At 44.2% G+C, this 19407-nt stretch overlaps 1 protein-coding gene across 1 annotated transcript in view; it reads left to right on the top strand.

Annotated features, from left to right (window-relative positions):
- The window catches only part of RBBP9 (RB binding protein 9, serine hydrolase), a 172286-nt gene that overhangs the window by 100698 nt on the left and 52181 nt on the right, over positions 1 to 19407 (top strand). The window contains exons 3-4 of the mRNA XM_085611770.1: positions 15634 to 15739; positions 16977 to 17062. Coding sequence (XP_085467896.1) covers positions 15634 to 15739; positions 16977 to 17062 — 192 coding nt within the window. The remainder of the gene's footprint in view (positions 1 to 15633; positions 15740 to 16976; positions 17063 to 19407) is intronic.

Raw genomic sequence — 19407 nt, 5'->3', positions numbered from 1 at the left:
GCGGGGGCGACTGAGGCTGCGATCAACCCAGACGAGGCGGTGAGAAGTGCGAAGTATCCCGACCAGAGCCTAGCTGAGAGAGCAAGATCCGAGGTATACAGAGGCCCACCAGGTTTTCCGAAATCCCGATGTCCCGAGGGTCCGCTGTCCGCAGTCATCGAGTCCTGTCCATTCTCTGAGGCCTTCCGTTTCAAGGAGCTACTCGGTGAGTACCATCGCCGGGGAGGCGTGTTGACGCGCACATAGGTTGTGCCGGTCAAGACGGATTTGGGTACACAAATCCGGTCTGCACTGTTTAGCAGTGTATATGTACTGTTTAGCAGTATATCAAGTATTCCGAAGAATTCAGTTATTGTCAAGAATTCAGCGTGGTGATTAGTTAGGCAGACTGTCATCATTGTCGATCATTGTTACAATGTTTAATGTTTAATGTTTAAAGTGTTCAAAGTATTGTAGTATGAATGACTGTTCATTGTTCACTGTTCATTTATTGTGTTTTTCGTATTAAGAAAATTCAAGAGTAAGTATCAGATCAGTTGTAAATATGCCGCTCTTCTCGAAGTTAAGACAGATTACTACCAGAAAAGGGGTGCTTGAAGAAGCAGTTCCTATTCCTCCTAGGGACACTCCAGGGCATTTTATGTACCATAAACATGGCTTAGATGCCATATTATTTCTTGATCTATGGGTAGATTATACCAAGGGATTACCGGAAAGTCAAAGGTGGCCCATAGCGGGAACCTGGGATGCAGAGTGCATCATGAAAGTGGAGGAAGAGTTATGGAAAAGAAAGGTCAGACAGTCACAGAAAGACGCTGTTGAGTTATGGCGTAAAGAATCTCATAGACGAACAGAAAAAGCACGTAGACAAGAAGAGAGGAGTAAAGAAAGTTCAAATAAAGTTCAAGAAAATCTATTAATTAAGGAAGGTATCCGAGTGAGATCAGAACAAGTAAACAGACAAAGAAATGCTCTTATGAATGGTATGTATCCCCTACTAGCCGAAGGATTACCTAAGGCTGCTCCAGAGATACCAAAAGACTTGCCACCCCCATTATTTCCAATTAAGGTACATCCAAAGGGGCTTCCCAGAACCGCAGAAGATGTTTTTCTTTCCTCATATCTAGATGACGCAGCTCCCGAGTATGCTAACGCCGCACCACATAGACCGTCTGGCGGAGGGGTTCAACGTCAGGATCAGGTATCTGTCCCCGTGCAACAGCAAGTTCCGACACAAGCGTCGGCAAGCACATCTGTTTCCGCATCTGTCTCCGCAGTCGACTCTACAGAGGTATCGACACCCATAGTTGCTGTGTCACGTTCAACGAACCCATTCACACCCGACGCCCCAGATAGGGCCACGGGAGGTGCTAGCAGTACTTTTACACCACCTAGAATAAATAAACTTGTCTTTCAAGAGTCAGCACATTCACGTACACCTAAATTCGTAAGTGAACGTACGCTTAAAGAACTCCTTGTAAATTGTAGATATGACCCGGTGGTTGGTAAAGAGGACGAAATGGTCCTGGCATCATTACGTATCAGGCGAGCCGCAGAGTATTTAGCGAGGTTACCAGGGATGACTACGCATCTAGACAACATATATCATTTTGTTCAAACAGGACGAGATCCAGGATGTATTAACAGAGCTATGGAATTCCAGAAAGTAGAGATACAGGGGGAACTGTTACGTTTCCTCATAAACTGTATGATCAGAAATCAAGATCGTCCGGGTGTAGACCCGAATGCAATGCTTATTCTTACAAGATGGAGTCAGAATATATCAGAAGGGAGACACGATAAGCAAAATTGTATAATAGCCATGTGCCGAAAAATACGTAAAGAAATAGAGCGTATTCATGAAGAAAGATTGGGAACAGACGAGTTTGAGCAAGATGAAGTGTCCGAATCAGGGAATTCCGCAAGACAGTCAGAGACCATAGCCTATGTAGGCAGAGGAAGATCCTGTGAAAATACTAGATGTTTTCCTGATCCAATACATTCTGTATGCCCAAAAAACAGCAGAACGTATCCGACGCCTGTAATAAATCTGAAGTCTCCTGAACATTCGTTTCAAGCCGCAGATAAGATACTACGAGAACGAAGGGGTTACCACCTCCTCGATTCCATGGATGAGCAAGAATTAGCCAGATCAGCCGTTCACTGGATTGACAGTCCTGAAAAATACGGTGATGAGACCGTAGCACACACGTTTCTCAATCTCAGTACAGATGAACAACGCTTAGCTGGAATCTATATGATTCAGCAACTCCTTATATTATATAAGTGCCAACATGCTGACCCTGGTCCTTTACCTGATATATTAACGGAACTACTCACAAACAGATGGAGAGGTTCTAGTAATAAGCTAATTAAAGAGATATTAGTGTCACGTAAACAGTATGTCCTTTTTGTAAGTCCGGATTCTCTCTCGCTGCCCCACAGAGAAAGAACGCCGTACTATATGGATAGACAAAATCCTTTACGAGAAGTGCACCCAATAAAAGGCGAAGACAATGAGTTTCACCGTGTATTTGTTTACACACCCATATCAAAAATGGAATTATTAGAAATGAAGAAAGTAGTACCTAGTCATGACAAAGACCCAGCGGGTTTCCACCGAGAAATTAAAGACATGTTACTGATGGGAGAGTACACCTTTCCTGATATTATGACGATATTAAAGGTGCTTTTGCCTGCTGGCATTTATGAAAAACTGAAAGAAAAAGAGTGGGAAGTGGGAGACCAAAAGATAGACTGGACAGCATTAGCAGAGGAAGAAAGGAGCCGAACTGCAGGTTCGGGGCTCGGGGATAAAGTTAAACTGTTACCAGGTTTACTAGTACAGGTACTGCCACGTTTATTAACTACAAAAAAGGAAGATTGGGGTGCAATCACAGCCTGTAAACAAAAGCAAGATGAAGACACAAGCGATTATTATGCTCGATTTGAAAAATGTTTTGGTATAAATAGTGGTATAAAAGCAAGTAGTGACTCATATCCACATTTATTTGTGACAAAATTAGTGGAAAATGCATTGCCCCCAGTGAAGAATAGAATATTGAAATTCGAGAGTACCTGGCAAAGTAACACTCCGTCGCAAATGCTACAAATGTTACAGTATCATCACAATAGAATTAGGGATGAACAAGAACACGAGCATAGACGCATGAAGGATACAAAAATGAAAATGCTAGTTTCTCAGACAGTACCAGCAGATGGTCACAAAAAGGGTGTGACACATTCTGGTGATTCTGCAGTTCCTGTAAAAGGAACATGCAATTACTGTAAACAACTAGGCCATTATGTACATGATTGTCCAGTCCTGAAACGTAATATAGCTACAGGTATTGCAAAAGAGAGACCACGATTAGTTAGACAAGATCAGAATGAACAAGGAGCTATGCAGCATGGACAGTCCATGCCAGTTCAGCAACAGTCCATGCCAGCCTTACAGCAACCCATACAGTTTGTGCCAGCTGCACCACCGTTGCCTGCTCCTGCCACACAAACAACAACACGACAAATGTATCAGACTGCACAGTATGAATACCCTGAATATCAGCATTACGCATGAACCAGCCTAGAGAGGGAAGTTGACTTACCGCTTATCGAGATTCCTGTAGATCAAGAAGGACCTTATGTACATAGTGAATTATTAGGTCAAGATAGAAAATTCTTACTCGATACAGGGGCAAGTCGAACAACGATAAAACGTAGTGAAGTTCCAGGGGCACCCCTCTCAGGCTCTCAAAATGTTTCCCTTGGTTTTTCGGGAAAACCTATTGTTAATGAAGTATCACAGCCTCTACCACTTACGATAGGACCTTTGACACGAACTACAGATTTATTGCTTACTAAATCATGCCCAGAAAATCTGTTAGGAATTAAAACTCTGAAAGCACTAGGAGCCATAATATGTTGTTCTCCGGAAGGAGTAAGGTTGTTTTTACGTGATTTTAAAGGTCACTATGTGTCTAGAGACATGGATCCCCGACTACAGACTTTACCAGTACATCTATGGGCACAAGGCCCTACGGATGTTGGCTGCATGAACATTACACCCTATCGAGTTACATTGAAAGCAGGAGTGGTACTACCACGAATGCGACAATACAAGTTACCGCATGATGCTGTAGTGGCTTTGCTGAAAATCATTGATGAGCTGATTGCCCAGGGAGTAGTTATAGAAACAGACTTCAATATATGTAATTCACCGATAATTCCGATTCTTAAACGAACTGATCCTACTGCCCCACCAGTATACCGATTGGTTATTGATTTGCGTGAACTAAACAAGTGTATTGTACCACAATTCCCTGTGGTCCCTGATATATCATCATTGTTGACAGCAATTGATTCCGAAGCAACATTTTTTACTGTAATTGATCTCAAGAATGCTTTTTTCAGCGTCCCAATAGATCCGGAAAGCCAATACTTGTTCGGATTCAGTTTAAATGGGCGCAGCTTTAAATTCTCACGCGCTCCCCAAGGATTTACAGAAAGCCCCAGCATCTACAGCCAAGCACTGAAACGAGAACTTGACAGTATCCACATGCCAGTCAATACTGCACTGCTTCAATATGTCGATGATCTGCTGATCACCGCAAGAAGCGAGCCAGAATGTGAAAAGGCTTCTCTGACAGTTTTACATTTCCTAGCCGACAAGGGGCACAAGGTGTCCCCTTCTAAGCTGCAATTCTGTGTTCAGCGAGTTATTTATCTTGGTCACTCGCTGTCCAAGGAGGGAAGGCAGCTTACACCAGATCGCATCCAGTTAATTGCTGACATGTCAATACCCCAGACACAGAAGGAGGTGCGGGCTTTCATAGGCCTCACTTCATATTGTAGGCAGTGGATCCCTCAGTACGCATTTCTAGCAAAACCACTCATCCAGTTAACCACACAGGAGGCAGCCACATCGACTGTTCTCCCTTGGACTCAGGAACATACACAAGCTTTTGAAAGCCTAAAGGAAGCTTTATGTCAAGCACCTGTTTTAGCAACGCCATGTTATAGCAAACATTTTACACTTTTTGTTACAGAACGCGAAGGTACTGCCTTGTCAGTACTCACTCAGGATCAAGCAGGATCACGCAAGCCATGTGCTTATTTTTCCAGTACATTAGATCCCGTAGCTCAGGCTTTGCCTGCATGCCTGAAATCAGTGGCAGCGACAGCTTTAGCAATCAGACAAAGCGATGCCATAGTATTAGGACACCCATTGACAGTACAAGTACCACATGCAGTAGAGATTCTTGTGAACCGAACACAAACACAACACTTGACCATAGCAAGACTTACCGGTTATGAACTGACATTGTTTCAACCACACATAGAGATCCGACGGTGTAATACATTGAATCCTGCTACACTATTACCTGTAATTGGAACAGACCCACTAGCTCATGATTGTGTTGAAATCATTGAAATAAAGACGAAACCTAGACAAGACTTGACAGACGTTCCATTGTTAGATCCAGACCTGACGTTGTATGTAGACGGATCGTGCATGAGAGCAAGTACAGGAGACTTAGTGGCTGCGTATGCAGTCACAACAGACACTGAAGTTATTGAAACAAATTGTATAGATACTTTGTCAGCCCAAGCAGCAGAACTTATTGCTCTAACACAAGCCTGTATTCAAGCCACAAATAAGAAAGTTAATGTATACACTGACTCACGTTATGCATTCGGAGTTGTACACGACTTCGGCGTGCTGTGGCGAGAGAGAGGTTATTTAACGTCCCATGGTGCCCACATTCAGCACGGACCCCTCATTCATGCTTTGTTAGACGCAATACATCTACCCACTGCTATATCGATTATGAAATGTAAAGCACACACGAAGGTTACTGATACCATTTCTCAAGGCAATGATTTAGCTGACAAAACAGCTAAACAGACTGCTCAGAATCGCACATTAGACATGACAAAGCCAATAGTTCAGACACCAACACAGTGTATGACAATTAAGGACCCCGCACTTGACGTAATTGACATACAGACACATGCCACAGCAGAAGAAATAAAGAAGTGGACTGAACTAGGAGGGATCCAGACAGATCAAGGATGGATGACGAAGGAGAAATCTGTATGGTTTCTCCCTGATTCCATGGTTCAAGCCATTATAGCTACAGTTCACAGTCCAGCACATTTAGGAGAGAAGGCTATGCTAGACAGCATTCAGCACATTTGGTTCAATAAACATTTACGAGCAGCAGCTAAACAAAAAGTTCGTACCTGTATGATATGTTGTCAGTTTAATCCAGGAAAGAGTGTTCCCGTAGAGCAGGGTGGATTTCAGCCTCCTGACCATCCTTTTGAAGTCCTCCAGATGGATTATATTCAGATGGAACGTTGTCGAGGATTCAAATATGTTCTCGTAGTTGTCTGCGCTCTCTCCCGTTGGACAGAGGCGTATCCCGTATCAGATTACACTGCCCCGACTACTGCCAAGCAGCTAATTAGAGAATTCTTCCCACGGTACGGTTTACCACGTGTTGTATATTCAGATAACGGTCAGCCTTTCTCATCCGAATTAATGAAACATGTCTCACTCTTGTTGGGATATCAGTGGAAATTCCACTGTGTCCGACACCCCGAGGCAGCAGGTCTCGTGGAACGACATAATCAACTTTTAAAAATCAGATTGTCTAAAATATGTCAGGAAAAAGGTGTGGACTGGATAGTAGCCTTACCAGTTGCGCTATTCTACATGAGAATGGTAGCACACTCTCGAACAGGGCTATCCCCTTATGAAGTGATCTTTGGTAGACCACCGAATATGTGGGGGACGCCTATACCCCGTAAAATAACTGATGTTGACTGTAATATGCTGACAGATTACCTGGCTTCCTTGATGTCTGCACTACAATCTTGTCGTTCACAGGTAGTCGCAGCTTTTCCTGACAACACCGAGGTGAAACCTCATGACGTAATTCCCGGTGATTATGTTCTCATCAGAAATTTTGATCGGAAAACCCAACTGGAGCCAAGGTGGAGGCTTCCTAAGTTGGTCCTGCTGACGACCAGAACAGCTGTGAAGATCGAAGGAAGAAAAGGATGGGTGCATTCCAGCCATATCAAAAAATTTCATGGACTTCCTCCTGACACAAACAGTACTCCCCGTGTGTCTTCCCCCATTGACTCAAAGCTACCTTTGGCTGAGGCCAGTAGCACCGAACTCTATAAACAGAAACTCAGGTCCAGATCTAAACTGTCGGACGATTTGATTGTTTAAGTCCTCTCCAAGGTGAAGCGGTTGAATCTGTCCCGACATGTATCCCTTAGGTCTGAATCATGTAGAGTCCAGAATCATAATGAAACGACATGCTTATTGTAAATCACTGCGTAGCCACTGTATTGTGACTTTATTAATTTTGTTTTTCTTGAGTTTTTTAATAGTTACTGCAAGTATATTGTTGCATATGTATTATCCTGTTTCTAAACGTGCTTTCAATATAACTGGAGAACATTCTTTTAGAGATCTACCGCCACATGAGTTGTCCTATAGACTTGCGCTGCGTAATAACACATTCATTAGTATGTTACATCATTCCCATCAGACTAGTAATGCCACCAATTGTTGGGTGTGTGGCCGACTCCCTCCCTATCAGAATACCAAAGGAGTTCTGCCTTTCTTTCCACATCCGTTCACACACAATGGCTCCTGTGGAGCATGGTTTAGTTTATTAAATTCCATAGACCCAGACACAGCAGTTTATCAACAACATTGGATATGGGGAAATTTGAATCTAGTTTTATTCAAAGTCTGTCACCCTAATAAGGAGGGTCACCCCAGTAGAACAGGAACTGATTTAGAAAATGAAGTGTATAAATTAGGTAATTTTACGCCTAATCTTATGATTTTGAATGTCAAATCCGAAGTTGAACTAATTCTGCCCACTATGTCAGTATTTCCAGTTAAGGGTGAATTATGTGTGAGAAAAGTTGGTTCCATACATATGGGCCATAGCCAATGCGTTACTATAATAGAATATAGTGATCAAGGTAAATCTTCATTTAGAGCTTCTCGCCGTTCTTACTTTATATGTGGCCAGACGGCATATATGCGTCTGCCTCTAGATTGGGATGGTACCTGTTACATAGCATTCCTTTTGCCACCTGTTTTCCTAGCTCCCCCTGATTATTATCGAAATGTTCATTTAGTACACAATAGAGAGCGAAGAGATCTCCCAGTTGTCGATTATACTGAGACAGCATGGGACAAATATGTAGATTTCAATAAAGGTATCTTTCCCTATATAGGTACTATATCAAATAGTAAGCTGATACGCAGACTCACCAAGACTCTTGAAGCTGTAGTAAACGAGACTATAGCCGCCCTAGGCAATCTGACAGAGGAACAATCAGCGATGAGAATTGTTGTTCTCCAGAATCGTCTTGTCCTTGACGTCATCCTGGTCGATAGGGGCGGAGCTTGCAGGGTCATCGGATCCAGCTGCTGCATATTCATACCAGAAAATTCGCCATCTGTATATAAAGCTATAACACGCCTTCATAAGATTGTAAGCCAGATACACGAGAATCCAGGCACTTGGACATGGTCCGGGTGGTTTTGGAGTGTGATATCAGCCTGGGGATGGAGAGTTCTATCCTTCCTAGGTATTGGCCTTCTTATGCTCTTCAGTTGTTGTTTGTGCCTGCAATGTGGACCAGCGATTTGTGGTCTGTGTGCCACATCATGCATTCCATATCACAGTTCTCGTTCAAAATACCGGAAGAAGAAGGAAGAAGAAATGATGCTCCATGAGCAAATCGATGGAATAATGAAGATTGATGTCTCTTGAAGGGCAAGAAGGGGACAAGGAGGGAATGTGGAAATGTGGATTTTCCTGATCAGTTATGTCCCCTATCTTGGACCCCAACGGTTCTATATGCATGTTACAAGTACATGTATGTTCCCTCCAGTTCCAGTTTCTAAGACGCAAACATATGTGTGTCTTCCGTCGACATGTTCTCTGTCAGATCCGCCATCGATGGGCTGGATATTCGATTCTTAAGTATGAAAGGCCACCGACTTTATATGGCTAAGTTACTCCATTTTTACAGTTCAGGCAAGTAGGCCCGATTCTGTCCTCAAAGCCTTTCCCTGCTCTCTGTCTCTGACAGCTTCAGCTTGAGCTCGCATCTGTATCCATGAACTTTGTCCTACTCCCTGTGCAGCTAACAATGTCTGCCTCGGCCAGTTTTCGCCTGCCTGCCAAGAAGTTGTATTTCACCTTCGAATTATCTATTTTGCTCTTCAGCCGATGCATTCCTGTCAAGTGATTTAGGTAAACATTTCCTTTAGCTCACAAGCAAAGGACTCAGCCTTTCCGTCCTCCTGCAAGTGATTCATAGCCCTGCTGCCATGGAAAGTTTTCTGCCCCTCGCATCTCATATAGACACTTAGACGCTTGTACACGCACACACAGTTAGTATAGAATAGATTCTGTCCGAGAGTCCTTCCTTGTGGATAACATAGTTCTCCAAACATAGGATGGTAGATATGATTTGGGATTAGGTTGACTTGACCCCCCAGACTTCTCGTCTCCACATGTAGAGCTAAATGTCAAGTCCCCTTCACCCCCTAGTTGCACGTCAATTACACGTCATGCTGCTGCGCGCGCATCTATGCCAAGTATTATCTTATAGATCCACCTATGTCTGATAATGCAAACCAATCATGTTTCTTTTATTCCTTATTACGCCTAGTTTCGATTATGTCACTGTCACGTCATTTTTTCTTATCAAATGTTACGCCTTCTACATTCGTTTCATTGTAATGCACTTATTATAAAAATACATGTCTGTCAATAAATTATTGTACTTCACTTCCTGAACCCTCGTGGTGACGGAACCTGAAGGCCGCGACTCGAGTCGGCCATTTTGAATGGAATAAAGCCCATTTAGAAAACCTCTTATACCACGGATTCTGCCTCTTGTTATTTTGAGCTATTTACTTTATTTTAAGATTCCGTATGAAATTCAGTCCGGTATTTTATTTACCACAGTACAAGACAGCAAGGAAGAGTTAAATGAAAAAGGACATTTGTGCTGAATCTCTTGCGCCAGCACCTCTCCTCCTGCCGCATCTGCCCCTGCACTGCCAGGCCCAACCGTATCTTTTTTGGGAATACAGGGACGAGCAGCCCACCTGCTGATGCCTCACAGGCCTACCACTCCTCCCACTCAGGACCCAGGCCTGATCCAGGACCCCTGGAATTAACAGGTCCTATCTACCAGTGTCTCACAATATCAGTGCTTCCTCTACATCCTTCACCTTACATCTTCTATAACATAACAAGCATTTACAATGCAATAGGTCTTGCATTAGTAAAAGTTTGAGGTTTTGGCGTAGCAAATAATGCAACACTAATAGCTCGAATTTTTAGTAATGGAGACCTATAGAGTGTAGTGTATGATGGATTATGAAAATAAAAGCTGATGTGTGAATATGGGCCAAATGAGAATGGTAAACAGTAAAAAAAAAAATGGATGAATAAAAATATGAAAAAAGGATCTTATAATGCAAGATGGAATGTATAGAGGGTGACCCCCACCGCCTTGTGGGCCAGCGTAGGCGCAGCACCTCCAGCGCCTTGGGGGCCAGGGTAGGCGCAGCACCCCCACTTGCAGCACCTTGGGTGCCACGGTAGGTGCAGGACCCCCTCCTCCTGCGCCTTGGGTGCCAGGGTAGGCGCTGCAGAGCAGTGCTGGACGGATTGGGGCGTGCTGGGGGGGGGTGGTGTCCCTGGGCAGGGAGAGGCTGGGGTGGGGAGCAGTGATGGGGGAGGCTGGGTGAGGATGTGGGGCAGGCTGGGGATGGGCCAGGGGAGGGCGAGGCTGTGGTGGGGAGCAGTGACGGGGGAGGCTGGTTGAGGTTGTGGGCCGACTGGGGATGTTTAGGGGAAGGCCACTGTCCCTGGGGAGGAAGAGGCTGCAGGAGGAGGGAGTGCCGGAGGAGGCTGGCTGAGGATGTGGGAGGAGAGCGCATTCCTCGCCTAGATCGGAGAAGAGACGGGGTACTGCCGAGGCAGACAGACTCACAACGCAGCAAGCTGGAACACACACACACCATACCTTGCACTCACAATGACTTGTGCTTACACACACACTGACACTCACACACAAGTTGCACACACACTTACACTCTCCCACACACAACATGCTGACACATACTGACACCCGCACACCATAACTTGCGCACACACTGGCACACTCATGCACACATTCATACTTCCACACACACACACAACTTGCACACAAGCTGACACACACACACCATACCTTGTGCACACACTGACTCGTGCTTACACGCACGCTGGCACACACAACTTATGGACACACATCCAAATTGCACACAGGCGACACTCACACCCACTACTTAATCACACGCTGATACACTCACGGACAAACCCATACTTACACAAGCTAGCTTATGCTCGCACATACACACACACACCGACGCGTTCATGCATGCACCCAAAACTTCACACACACTGACTCATGCTTAGGGCACCCATTGCATGCAGAGAACAGGTTTACAATTACATAAGCCCCACTTACGTATGACTAAGGACAGGAAACAACACAGCCTGCCCATGGCACGAGACAGACAAGAAGGCATGTGCAAAAAGCATGACCTCAATAGGGAGTGAAAGGGGGAGGGAGGAAACGTGCGGGAGGAAAAGTGTAGGCGAGAACTGAGGAGGGAGTGAAAGCAGAAGGGTGGTGAAGACGGTGGGAGAAGGAAAGTGAAAATGTTAAAAGTGAATGGAAGTAGGGTAGATGAAAAGGTGAGTAAAGATAGAGGAAATGCGGTGTGAACTTACTTGAGTTCCAGTGGTGGCTGGTGACATATGAAAGTGGTGGGGCGTGACATTATTGTTGTTGTAAGTCGAAAGTGAAAGTTTGAACTGCATTGACTGTCGCGTTTTTTCCCTCGAGAAAGCTTAGTAAAGTCAATCATGGCAGTGAAGGGACCAGTGGAGGTTATGGCCGGCACCGTTAATAAGCAGACAGCACCCGCGGCGACAACTGTCCTACCCCGAGCTGTAAACAACAGAGGAACTATTACCGAATTTACTGTATTTCTTTACTGACTTTGGGGTGGTTTGAGGCGGGACTCGAACTCGTTACCCGCGAGGCAGCAGTGTTTTTAATCACTAACGGTTTGAAGAAACTACTTGCACTGTATCTTGTCCACATTACATTTCAGGGTTGGTGTCCATGAAACATTTCCTTCCATAGTATGAGTCTTCAGTATTAACAATGCTGAGAAGTACTAAGGAGGACGTTCGTAAAATGTTTGTGCTTATTGTATTTTAACAGATGAATTTGATGCACCCGAGGAACTGCTGGCCGATTAAAAAACACACAACAACCAAAACAAGATTTATGAGCGCATGTGCCGGGATCTGACTGGGGCTGTTAAGCCCTGGAGAAAAACCTGCCCGGCGGAGCGTGGCGCGCGCGCGCGCTTGGGGGCGGGGGAGCGGACCCTTTGAAGTGCTCCCAAAAGGCGGATTGCATGGCGGCACGATGCGCGTGATTGTGCGCGTGCTAGCCATGCAATCCGCTTTTTGGGAGCACTTTTCAAACCCGCTTTCTATAGTCTCGCTTTGCGATCGCTTACGCGATAGCAAGGTCGAGACCTAAAAATGACTCCCAGACTAAATTTTTCTCGAATACTTGGGACAATCTGTGCCTGCAGGTAACGCTTCCCTATATCTACCCGCAAAAAAGACCCCTTCATCTCTCTCTGCTCAACTACCATTAAGACCCCGACCCCTATGGACCCCAACCATTCACCATACTGTTGCTTCTTCGACCCACCACCCACATGAAAAGCCCGAGGGAGAGAGCTCTTACATCGCCCCTCAGCCAGTCTTACTGTCTAAGTAAGTGCATAAGTGAAGTGTGAAGGAGAACTCTGTATTCTTGCTTTAATGATGTTTGTTGCCTTATTCCATCAACACCTAACCAAACTTGATGCCGAGCTCAAATTGAACTCTGGCATTGTCCACTTGTAACTTATTTACCAATATTTTGTTAAAGCCCAGGCACAAGGAAGTGGCATAATTGAGCCTTGAATAAACTAAAGCAAATGGCCTGCAAGGGGATCATTTACAACACAATACTGTAATTTAAATACTTATGGATTTATAGCCCCTTGAACAAAATTCACAGGAATCGATACAATTTCTGATATTAATGCAGACAAGAGAACAATAAAAAGAAGAAACTCGTGTACCAGCTATGTAATTACGATCAATTGGTCTGTATTAAAGCAAGGGGTAACAAGGGGTTCTATGCGCAACAAGACTCGCAACTATATCCAGTATGTTAGTTGTACATCTTTCCATTCATCGAGTCACTGAGACAGAAGTATGTAATCCACTCTTAATACAAGGAACATTTCTGTAGAGAGTATCACTGCAATGTAGGGTATGTCCCAATGTTGATTGAACTAAATAATTCTAGTGGAATGTGCTTCAAAGTTTCAGCCTCCTGTTGTATGTATACGTGAGACTATCCTCAGGACTAAGAGTATTAGATAGTTAATGTAGAAGACCCTTGAAAATGCTGTTTGCTTTAGTTTATACTTGTATCCGAGCTCACAAGGAGTTGTTGAGTTGCCCTCCATTTTCTTATTGAATTGACTAGAGCTCCAACGATTATGCATGTAAGAGGGAACAAAATAAGGTGGATTTCTTTCTCAGAGGGTGTTGTGTGGAGAAGATAATGCTACAGAGAACTGAATTCACTTGCAATGTCTTGCTGAGATTAGGATGTAAAGTAATCCTAAAGTCTTGATTTAGATGAGGATTGGTTGTGTACTCCCCAGCAGAACGAGAATTGACGGATGAGTCTACTTTTGAGTAAGCGAGCAGCATCAGTTCAGTTTTTGGTTATTTAGCTGAAGACGTCTGTGATTTATCCAATTGTTTTTCTCTTGGAGGTCTGTAGTTCTCCAAAGTAACCCGATAAAGCTCTGTGATTGAGCACAATCTGCCATCTATATAGGGCTTAAACTTCAAGCCTCTCTTGCAGATGATGTGGCACAGAGTCCTAATGTAGAGGAAGAGTGGGGATCTACGAGGAACTACACCCACCACTCTTTCTGTTGGGGATTTAAATAGGCCATTCTCATAGTGCTGAGGCTATCGCTCGGAAGGATTAAAAACACTTATTTTCTGCTCTCTGGACCCTTGTCCAATAGTTATTGCCTGTTAACCAGAATACTATGGTCCCTTGTATCATATGTTGGAGAGAGTCCTAGAAGCTCCATGATTGCCATGCATCTCTTAGCTTGTGTTTGACATTACCAGTGACATCTGGCAGGTTCCCTCTGTGCTGTCGTCTGGCAAAAACTGATTGACGTATATCAAGTAGCCCATTGTGATCTAAGTCTTTCTGTAGCTGGGGATCCACCGATCAGTTTACTTACTAATTAGACTCGCTCTATGCATCTACTTACTTGCTCAGTGGGACCTGCTCAGTAGCAACCACTGTTCTATGTACTTGAAATGTAAAGTGACGGTTACCTAATTGTAGGTCTCACCAATGAAGGTGCATGAGCTGCATGTGCTCTTGCTTGCGAGAGATATTGTATATAGCAAGGGGCTTACAGCTCGCCCATTGCTTAGCATTGGTTGGCTTCATTGTCACTCTTATTTGTTGCTTTCAAATTGGCCAATGCGTGTTGGCTTCACTTTCTCTACTTTCGGCTGGAGCATGGACCAAGTACTGATTAATTCAGCTTGAGTGCTATCCTTCTACTATTCGCACTGTGATTGAGGTACTTATAATTTTTCTTCTTCCCTGTCGTCCTTGCTGAACCTCTTTTCTTTGTAGCGATGTTTTAGTATGTCACATGCACTTCAAAGAAGCCCTTTCTCCTTTGAAATGAATGTTTATTGTGACAACAGATGTTATCTGCTTTTTTTGTGACAGCAGATGTTATCTTCTTTTAGTGTGACAACAGATGTTTTCTGCTTCCAAATGTGTTCACTAGGACATGGACATGGGTGCAATTGCTGTCTACATGTGATAGGATTATTTGTCAAATGCCATATATTTTTTTTCACACATGGGGAAATCAAATGATTTGCTCAGAATCACTGGGGTGTTGTGCCGAGATGTAACAAGCCTTGGTAAAGCCAATAGGACTCACCTTTGAGACTATTGGCTCTGCCATTGCCTTATGTTCATGCTGTACAGCATGGGCATTGCAGACTTTGGCAATTTTTTGTAGCCGGGCTGGATAGGTGTACTGTGCAGCATGGATAAAAATATTAATTAAAAAAAGGCTATGATGCATCTAGTTTTAATGCACTTAAAAAAACATTAGCCCTGGCTGCATCATAGTGCTTTCTTAAATTAGTTGTAGTCACAATGCAAAGCATCCGCACTGCTGTACAGTATGGCTACAAAAAATTGCCAAAGCCAAAAGCTCTCATAGGCGAGGCTTATTGGCTTTGCCAGTGATTGTTTGCTATGCAGGCTGCTATAGATTACATATGTTAGGTGGCTACAAGTCCGTGCATTTTCCTTCATGCTATGTACATTTACACGATGATGAAGAATACTAAAATAACTCCAGTTTCTCGCTCTAAACCTCAGATACAGCAAGGGAAAACATCTGGCTACCTTTCATGGAATCGGAGCTGCGGTGTGATGGACGAACTATAATCATTGGACACAGTTCTGGTGCCGCTGCTGCCATGAGGTAAATGCCATGTTTGTTAAAAAAAATTAAAATATTTTGTTTGCCTAATATATTATGTAATATCTGTTTGGAGAGCGCAGGCTCCCCTGTGCGGTTTCTTGGCACTAACGTTACCCAACTACCGGTACTAGTTTGATTGACCCTGGGGAGATGCGGGGCTTTACAGGCAAAAACGCTGATTGATTTCTGAAAAATGAGTGTAAAAACGGTAAAATAATCCTAGTTCGTTCCTGTTTATATTTCACATGCTTTACCTAATCTTGCATTCCCGAAGAGTATTTGCTTTTTCCAGGATGTTGTGTTAAGCTATTTTTCACAGGCAGCATACTATTCTTGTATAGTGCATACTTTGAATTGAGTCGCATCTAGGTGTTTATAATGAGATACGATTGAGCAGAGGCTGAAGTCAGTGCGAATTTCTCTCAGTGCCTGTGGGGGTCATAACGTGTTCAGAATACGGCATAATCATTCAATGTTTAGTCTCTGCAAAGCTAACAGAGCAATGGTCACCTATACCAGTTACCGTGGTGATGCTATGCAAATTTATGGGTAGCGTGGCACTCCATGGGAATTTTATTTTGCATGTTTATTATACGCCGTGACTATATAGGCCACGCTACTTTCTCACACACCCTCCCCCACGCACTTTTTTCATCCCACCTAAAATCCCTGTGAGGATGAAAGCTGAACGTCAATCTCACACACGACCGTCAGGTCAAACACAAATCCATGCAATGGGTTAAATCGACGGTGCCTAGAAGACAATATTTGACGTGTTAGGCGTTGGCAATATTGAGAGTGATATGAATTTGGTCTGTTTCTGTTGCTTGGGTCAAAATAAAGTCCACCTTCTCCATTGCTTAAAAGTTGTGTTTTGTCGTGAGCTCCGTGCGTCATTGGGGCGAGGCAAGAGGGCTCCGGTTCAAGGGTAATGAAATTACATGCATTCCTTCGTCAAAATAGCTGTCCCGTGAGCCCAGGTGCGGCTGACTTTTTTTTCTTCTGAAACCTAGTCTTGGGAAGGGGAGGTTTGGCGTCTTTTATTTGAAGCACATCCGATATCACGGCATTATTCTGCTCTGAAATGAGTCAGCACTTCCTTCTAAATCAGTCCTCGTTCGCTGTTCCCAAAGAATGGACTTTAGAAATAAAAAAAATCGGAAACATTATATCTGTGCCGCCTCGGGTGACTGACGCCCTTTGTGCGACGTCGTTGACTCTAATTTCATTTCCCCAGGTATGCTGAGACGCACGAGGTGTTCGGTATTATTTTGGTGTCCGCCTACACGTCGGATCTGGGCGATTCCAACGAGCGGAAGAGTGGTAAGTCCTACTTTACCTGGAGGTGGGTGAACAATTTAACAGGGCGATGCGAGCTGAGCCGTGATGGGGCTTGGGCTGGCCGTCCACGTCTTGAAAATATTTGGCATGTAAATCGTGAAACCAACATCATGTAAAATTGTTAAAGTCTCTTCCGAATTAAAAAAATAATGTCTTAAAGATGTGGAAGCTTTTTACCTATTTAGGGTGACTAACTAGATTTTAATTACTAGAAACCGGGATATATTCTCTCTCCACAATGAGATAGTGTTTGTCTGGGTGTGACAAAGTTAACCCCCACTATGAGGACTGCGCCGGCCCCACAGCGTGGGACACACACACGCTTGGAGTACCGCATAGATTATACAAGCATTTGCAATGTAATAGGTTTCGCATTTACGCAAGTTTGAGCTATTGGCATTATAAATGACAATGCATTTTATTTATGTTTTGGTTTTTAAAACATAAATAAAAGGTATTGTCATTTACAATAACAATAGCTTAAACTCGTGTAAATGAGAGACCTATTGCATTGCAGATGCTTGTTGTAAGTAGCGGCGTTGCTCTGATGTGGGGATTGGAGGAGACGTCACTCCCATGATGCCCTCGTCAGACTTTGAGGTGGAAGAGGCAGTTATCAGGCCCTCTGTCGCAGTTGTTAGTCGGGGATCTGACAGGCTGTCTTCGGAGGTCTTAGCGAGGCCCCCCAAGAACGTGGCGCAAGAGCTCAGGTGGGCTTTGTGGAGCTGTGTGCGGGTGGGCTTTGTGGAGCTGTGTGCCCCGGCTGTTATTACACACCCAGGGCTGCGTCTCATCCGTGCTTCGGGGAGGCAGAGAAGCACGCATGCGGAATTAAGATGCATGCTCGGTACTATTTGCACATAAAAATGCCACTGCAGAGGTAACTTGTCAAGGCACAAAACACTTGATTTCCACAGCTAGCATTAGTAAAACCAAACAGTACGGATTTTAATTAAATAGTTTTTATTTTGGCAGTCTACCACACTAAAGACAAAACATTTCAACGGCTTGTTTTAATTTCTACACAGTGGCAGTTGCTGAAAAAGCACTTTGTTGTTTTTAGTTAGGCCTTAATGTTGTACACACTGTTGCGTACCCTACTTCTCAGACTTAGTTGTCATGCTTTCTGTTTTATTGGTGTGCCTTAATAGTAAATATAATGGGGACACATCTGTAACCAGAAAAAAATTAATTCAGGAAGTCCCAGGAGAAGGAGCCGTGACAAAACTGAAAACAATAGCAGTCACAGACTAGTCACCATTGAATTTATTTTCAATTTATTTCTTCAACAGCAAGCACGTTCTACCATTCTACTTCCTTAAGGTTTCATTAGAGGGAATAGCTTTGGGGGCGAGTGGTGCTGGGCAAGTCTACCATCGAGAATAATAACATTCCGGAATTAAATGGTGGGAGCACTGCTGGAACCCGAGAAGGAAAGGTGGTGAGAAGGGGTGGCGTGACATTCATTTAGAGCACCACAGCGGGGCTTTCCCGAAACAGCGCCCACCCTGCAGACTTTATAATGCTGGCCTTCTACATTTGCAGCGTGTTTTATCTGGTAGCAGCTTCATTCTGAGTTTTTTGCATAAATCGAAGTGAAGAACAACGGCCGAAGTACCAACAGGGCACAACACCGGGCTGCTATTTTCATTCACGGGCTAATCTTCGCATGTATGGGAATATCTCACGTGAACTGTGCAATGCACCAGTGTAACAGCACATTGGTCGTTTTAACGCATTCTCTTGCACACCTTTCACGTATGGCTCTGACAAAGGCTTCTTACCACAGCGGGCAGTGACTTTTTTGTCACGGTTTGGTTTGAATGCCACCACCGCAGTGGGTCCACCAGGGATGCTGTTCAACGGAGACGTGCGTCTTCTGTAGTCAAGGAACAACAGTACAATTTGGAGGGAAATGAAGAAAGGGTGACTCAAAAGTCCCTCTCATCCTTTTGACTGTGCAGTTCTTTTAAAGCGCGGATGCAGTTGTTAGTTTCTCTGCCTGATTGTGGGGTACTTTACCAGCTCCCTGGGGGTTTTGCTTGTGCTGCTCTAATGTAGCATCAACTGGGCTCTCACGGCAAAAAGGACATTAAAAATCAGCTTCATAGCTGAGCGAGGAGATCACAGGGCTGGCTGATGAGGCGCGTGCTGCGCTGAAAGCGACTGTGAAGTGAAAGCAGCTGCAGCGTCCCGCGAGTGGTGCGCCCGCGCTCACGCGCAGATGCTCGTAACCGCAAGCCATAGGCCGGAAGTCCAGAGAGATTCCAAGAAGTCGTTTTCCTAGTGCAGCGCATGCGCACTGTGCTAGGCTCGACCTAATAAAA

Source organism: Triturus cristatus, chromosome 6 (assembly GCF_964204655.1).
Source record: "Triturus cristatus chromosome 6, aTriCri1.1, whole genome shotgun sequence".
NCBI classification, from domain to species: Eukaryota; Metazoa; Chordata; class Amphibia; order Caudata; family Salamandridae; genus Triturus; species Triturus cristatus.
The sequence above is the reverse complement of the archived record's forward strand: the minus strand, read 5'-3'. Positions and strand labels throughout refer to the sequence as shown.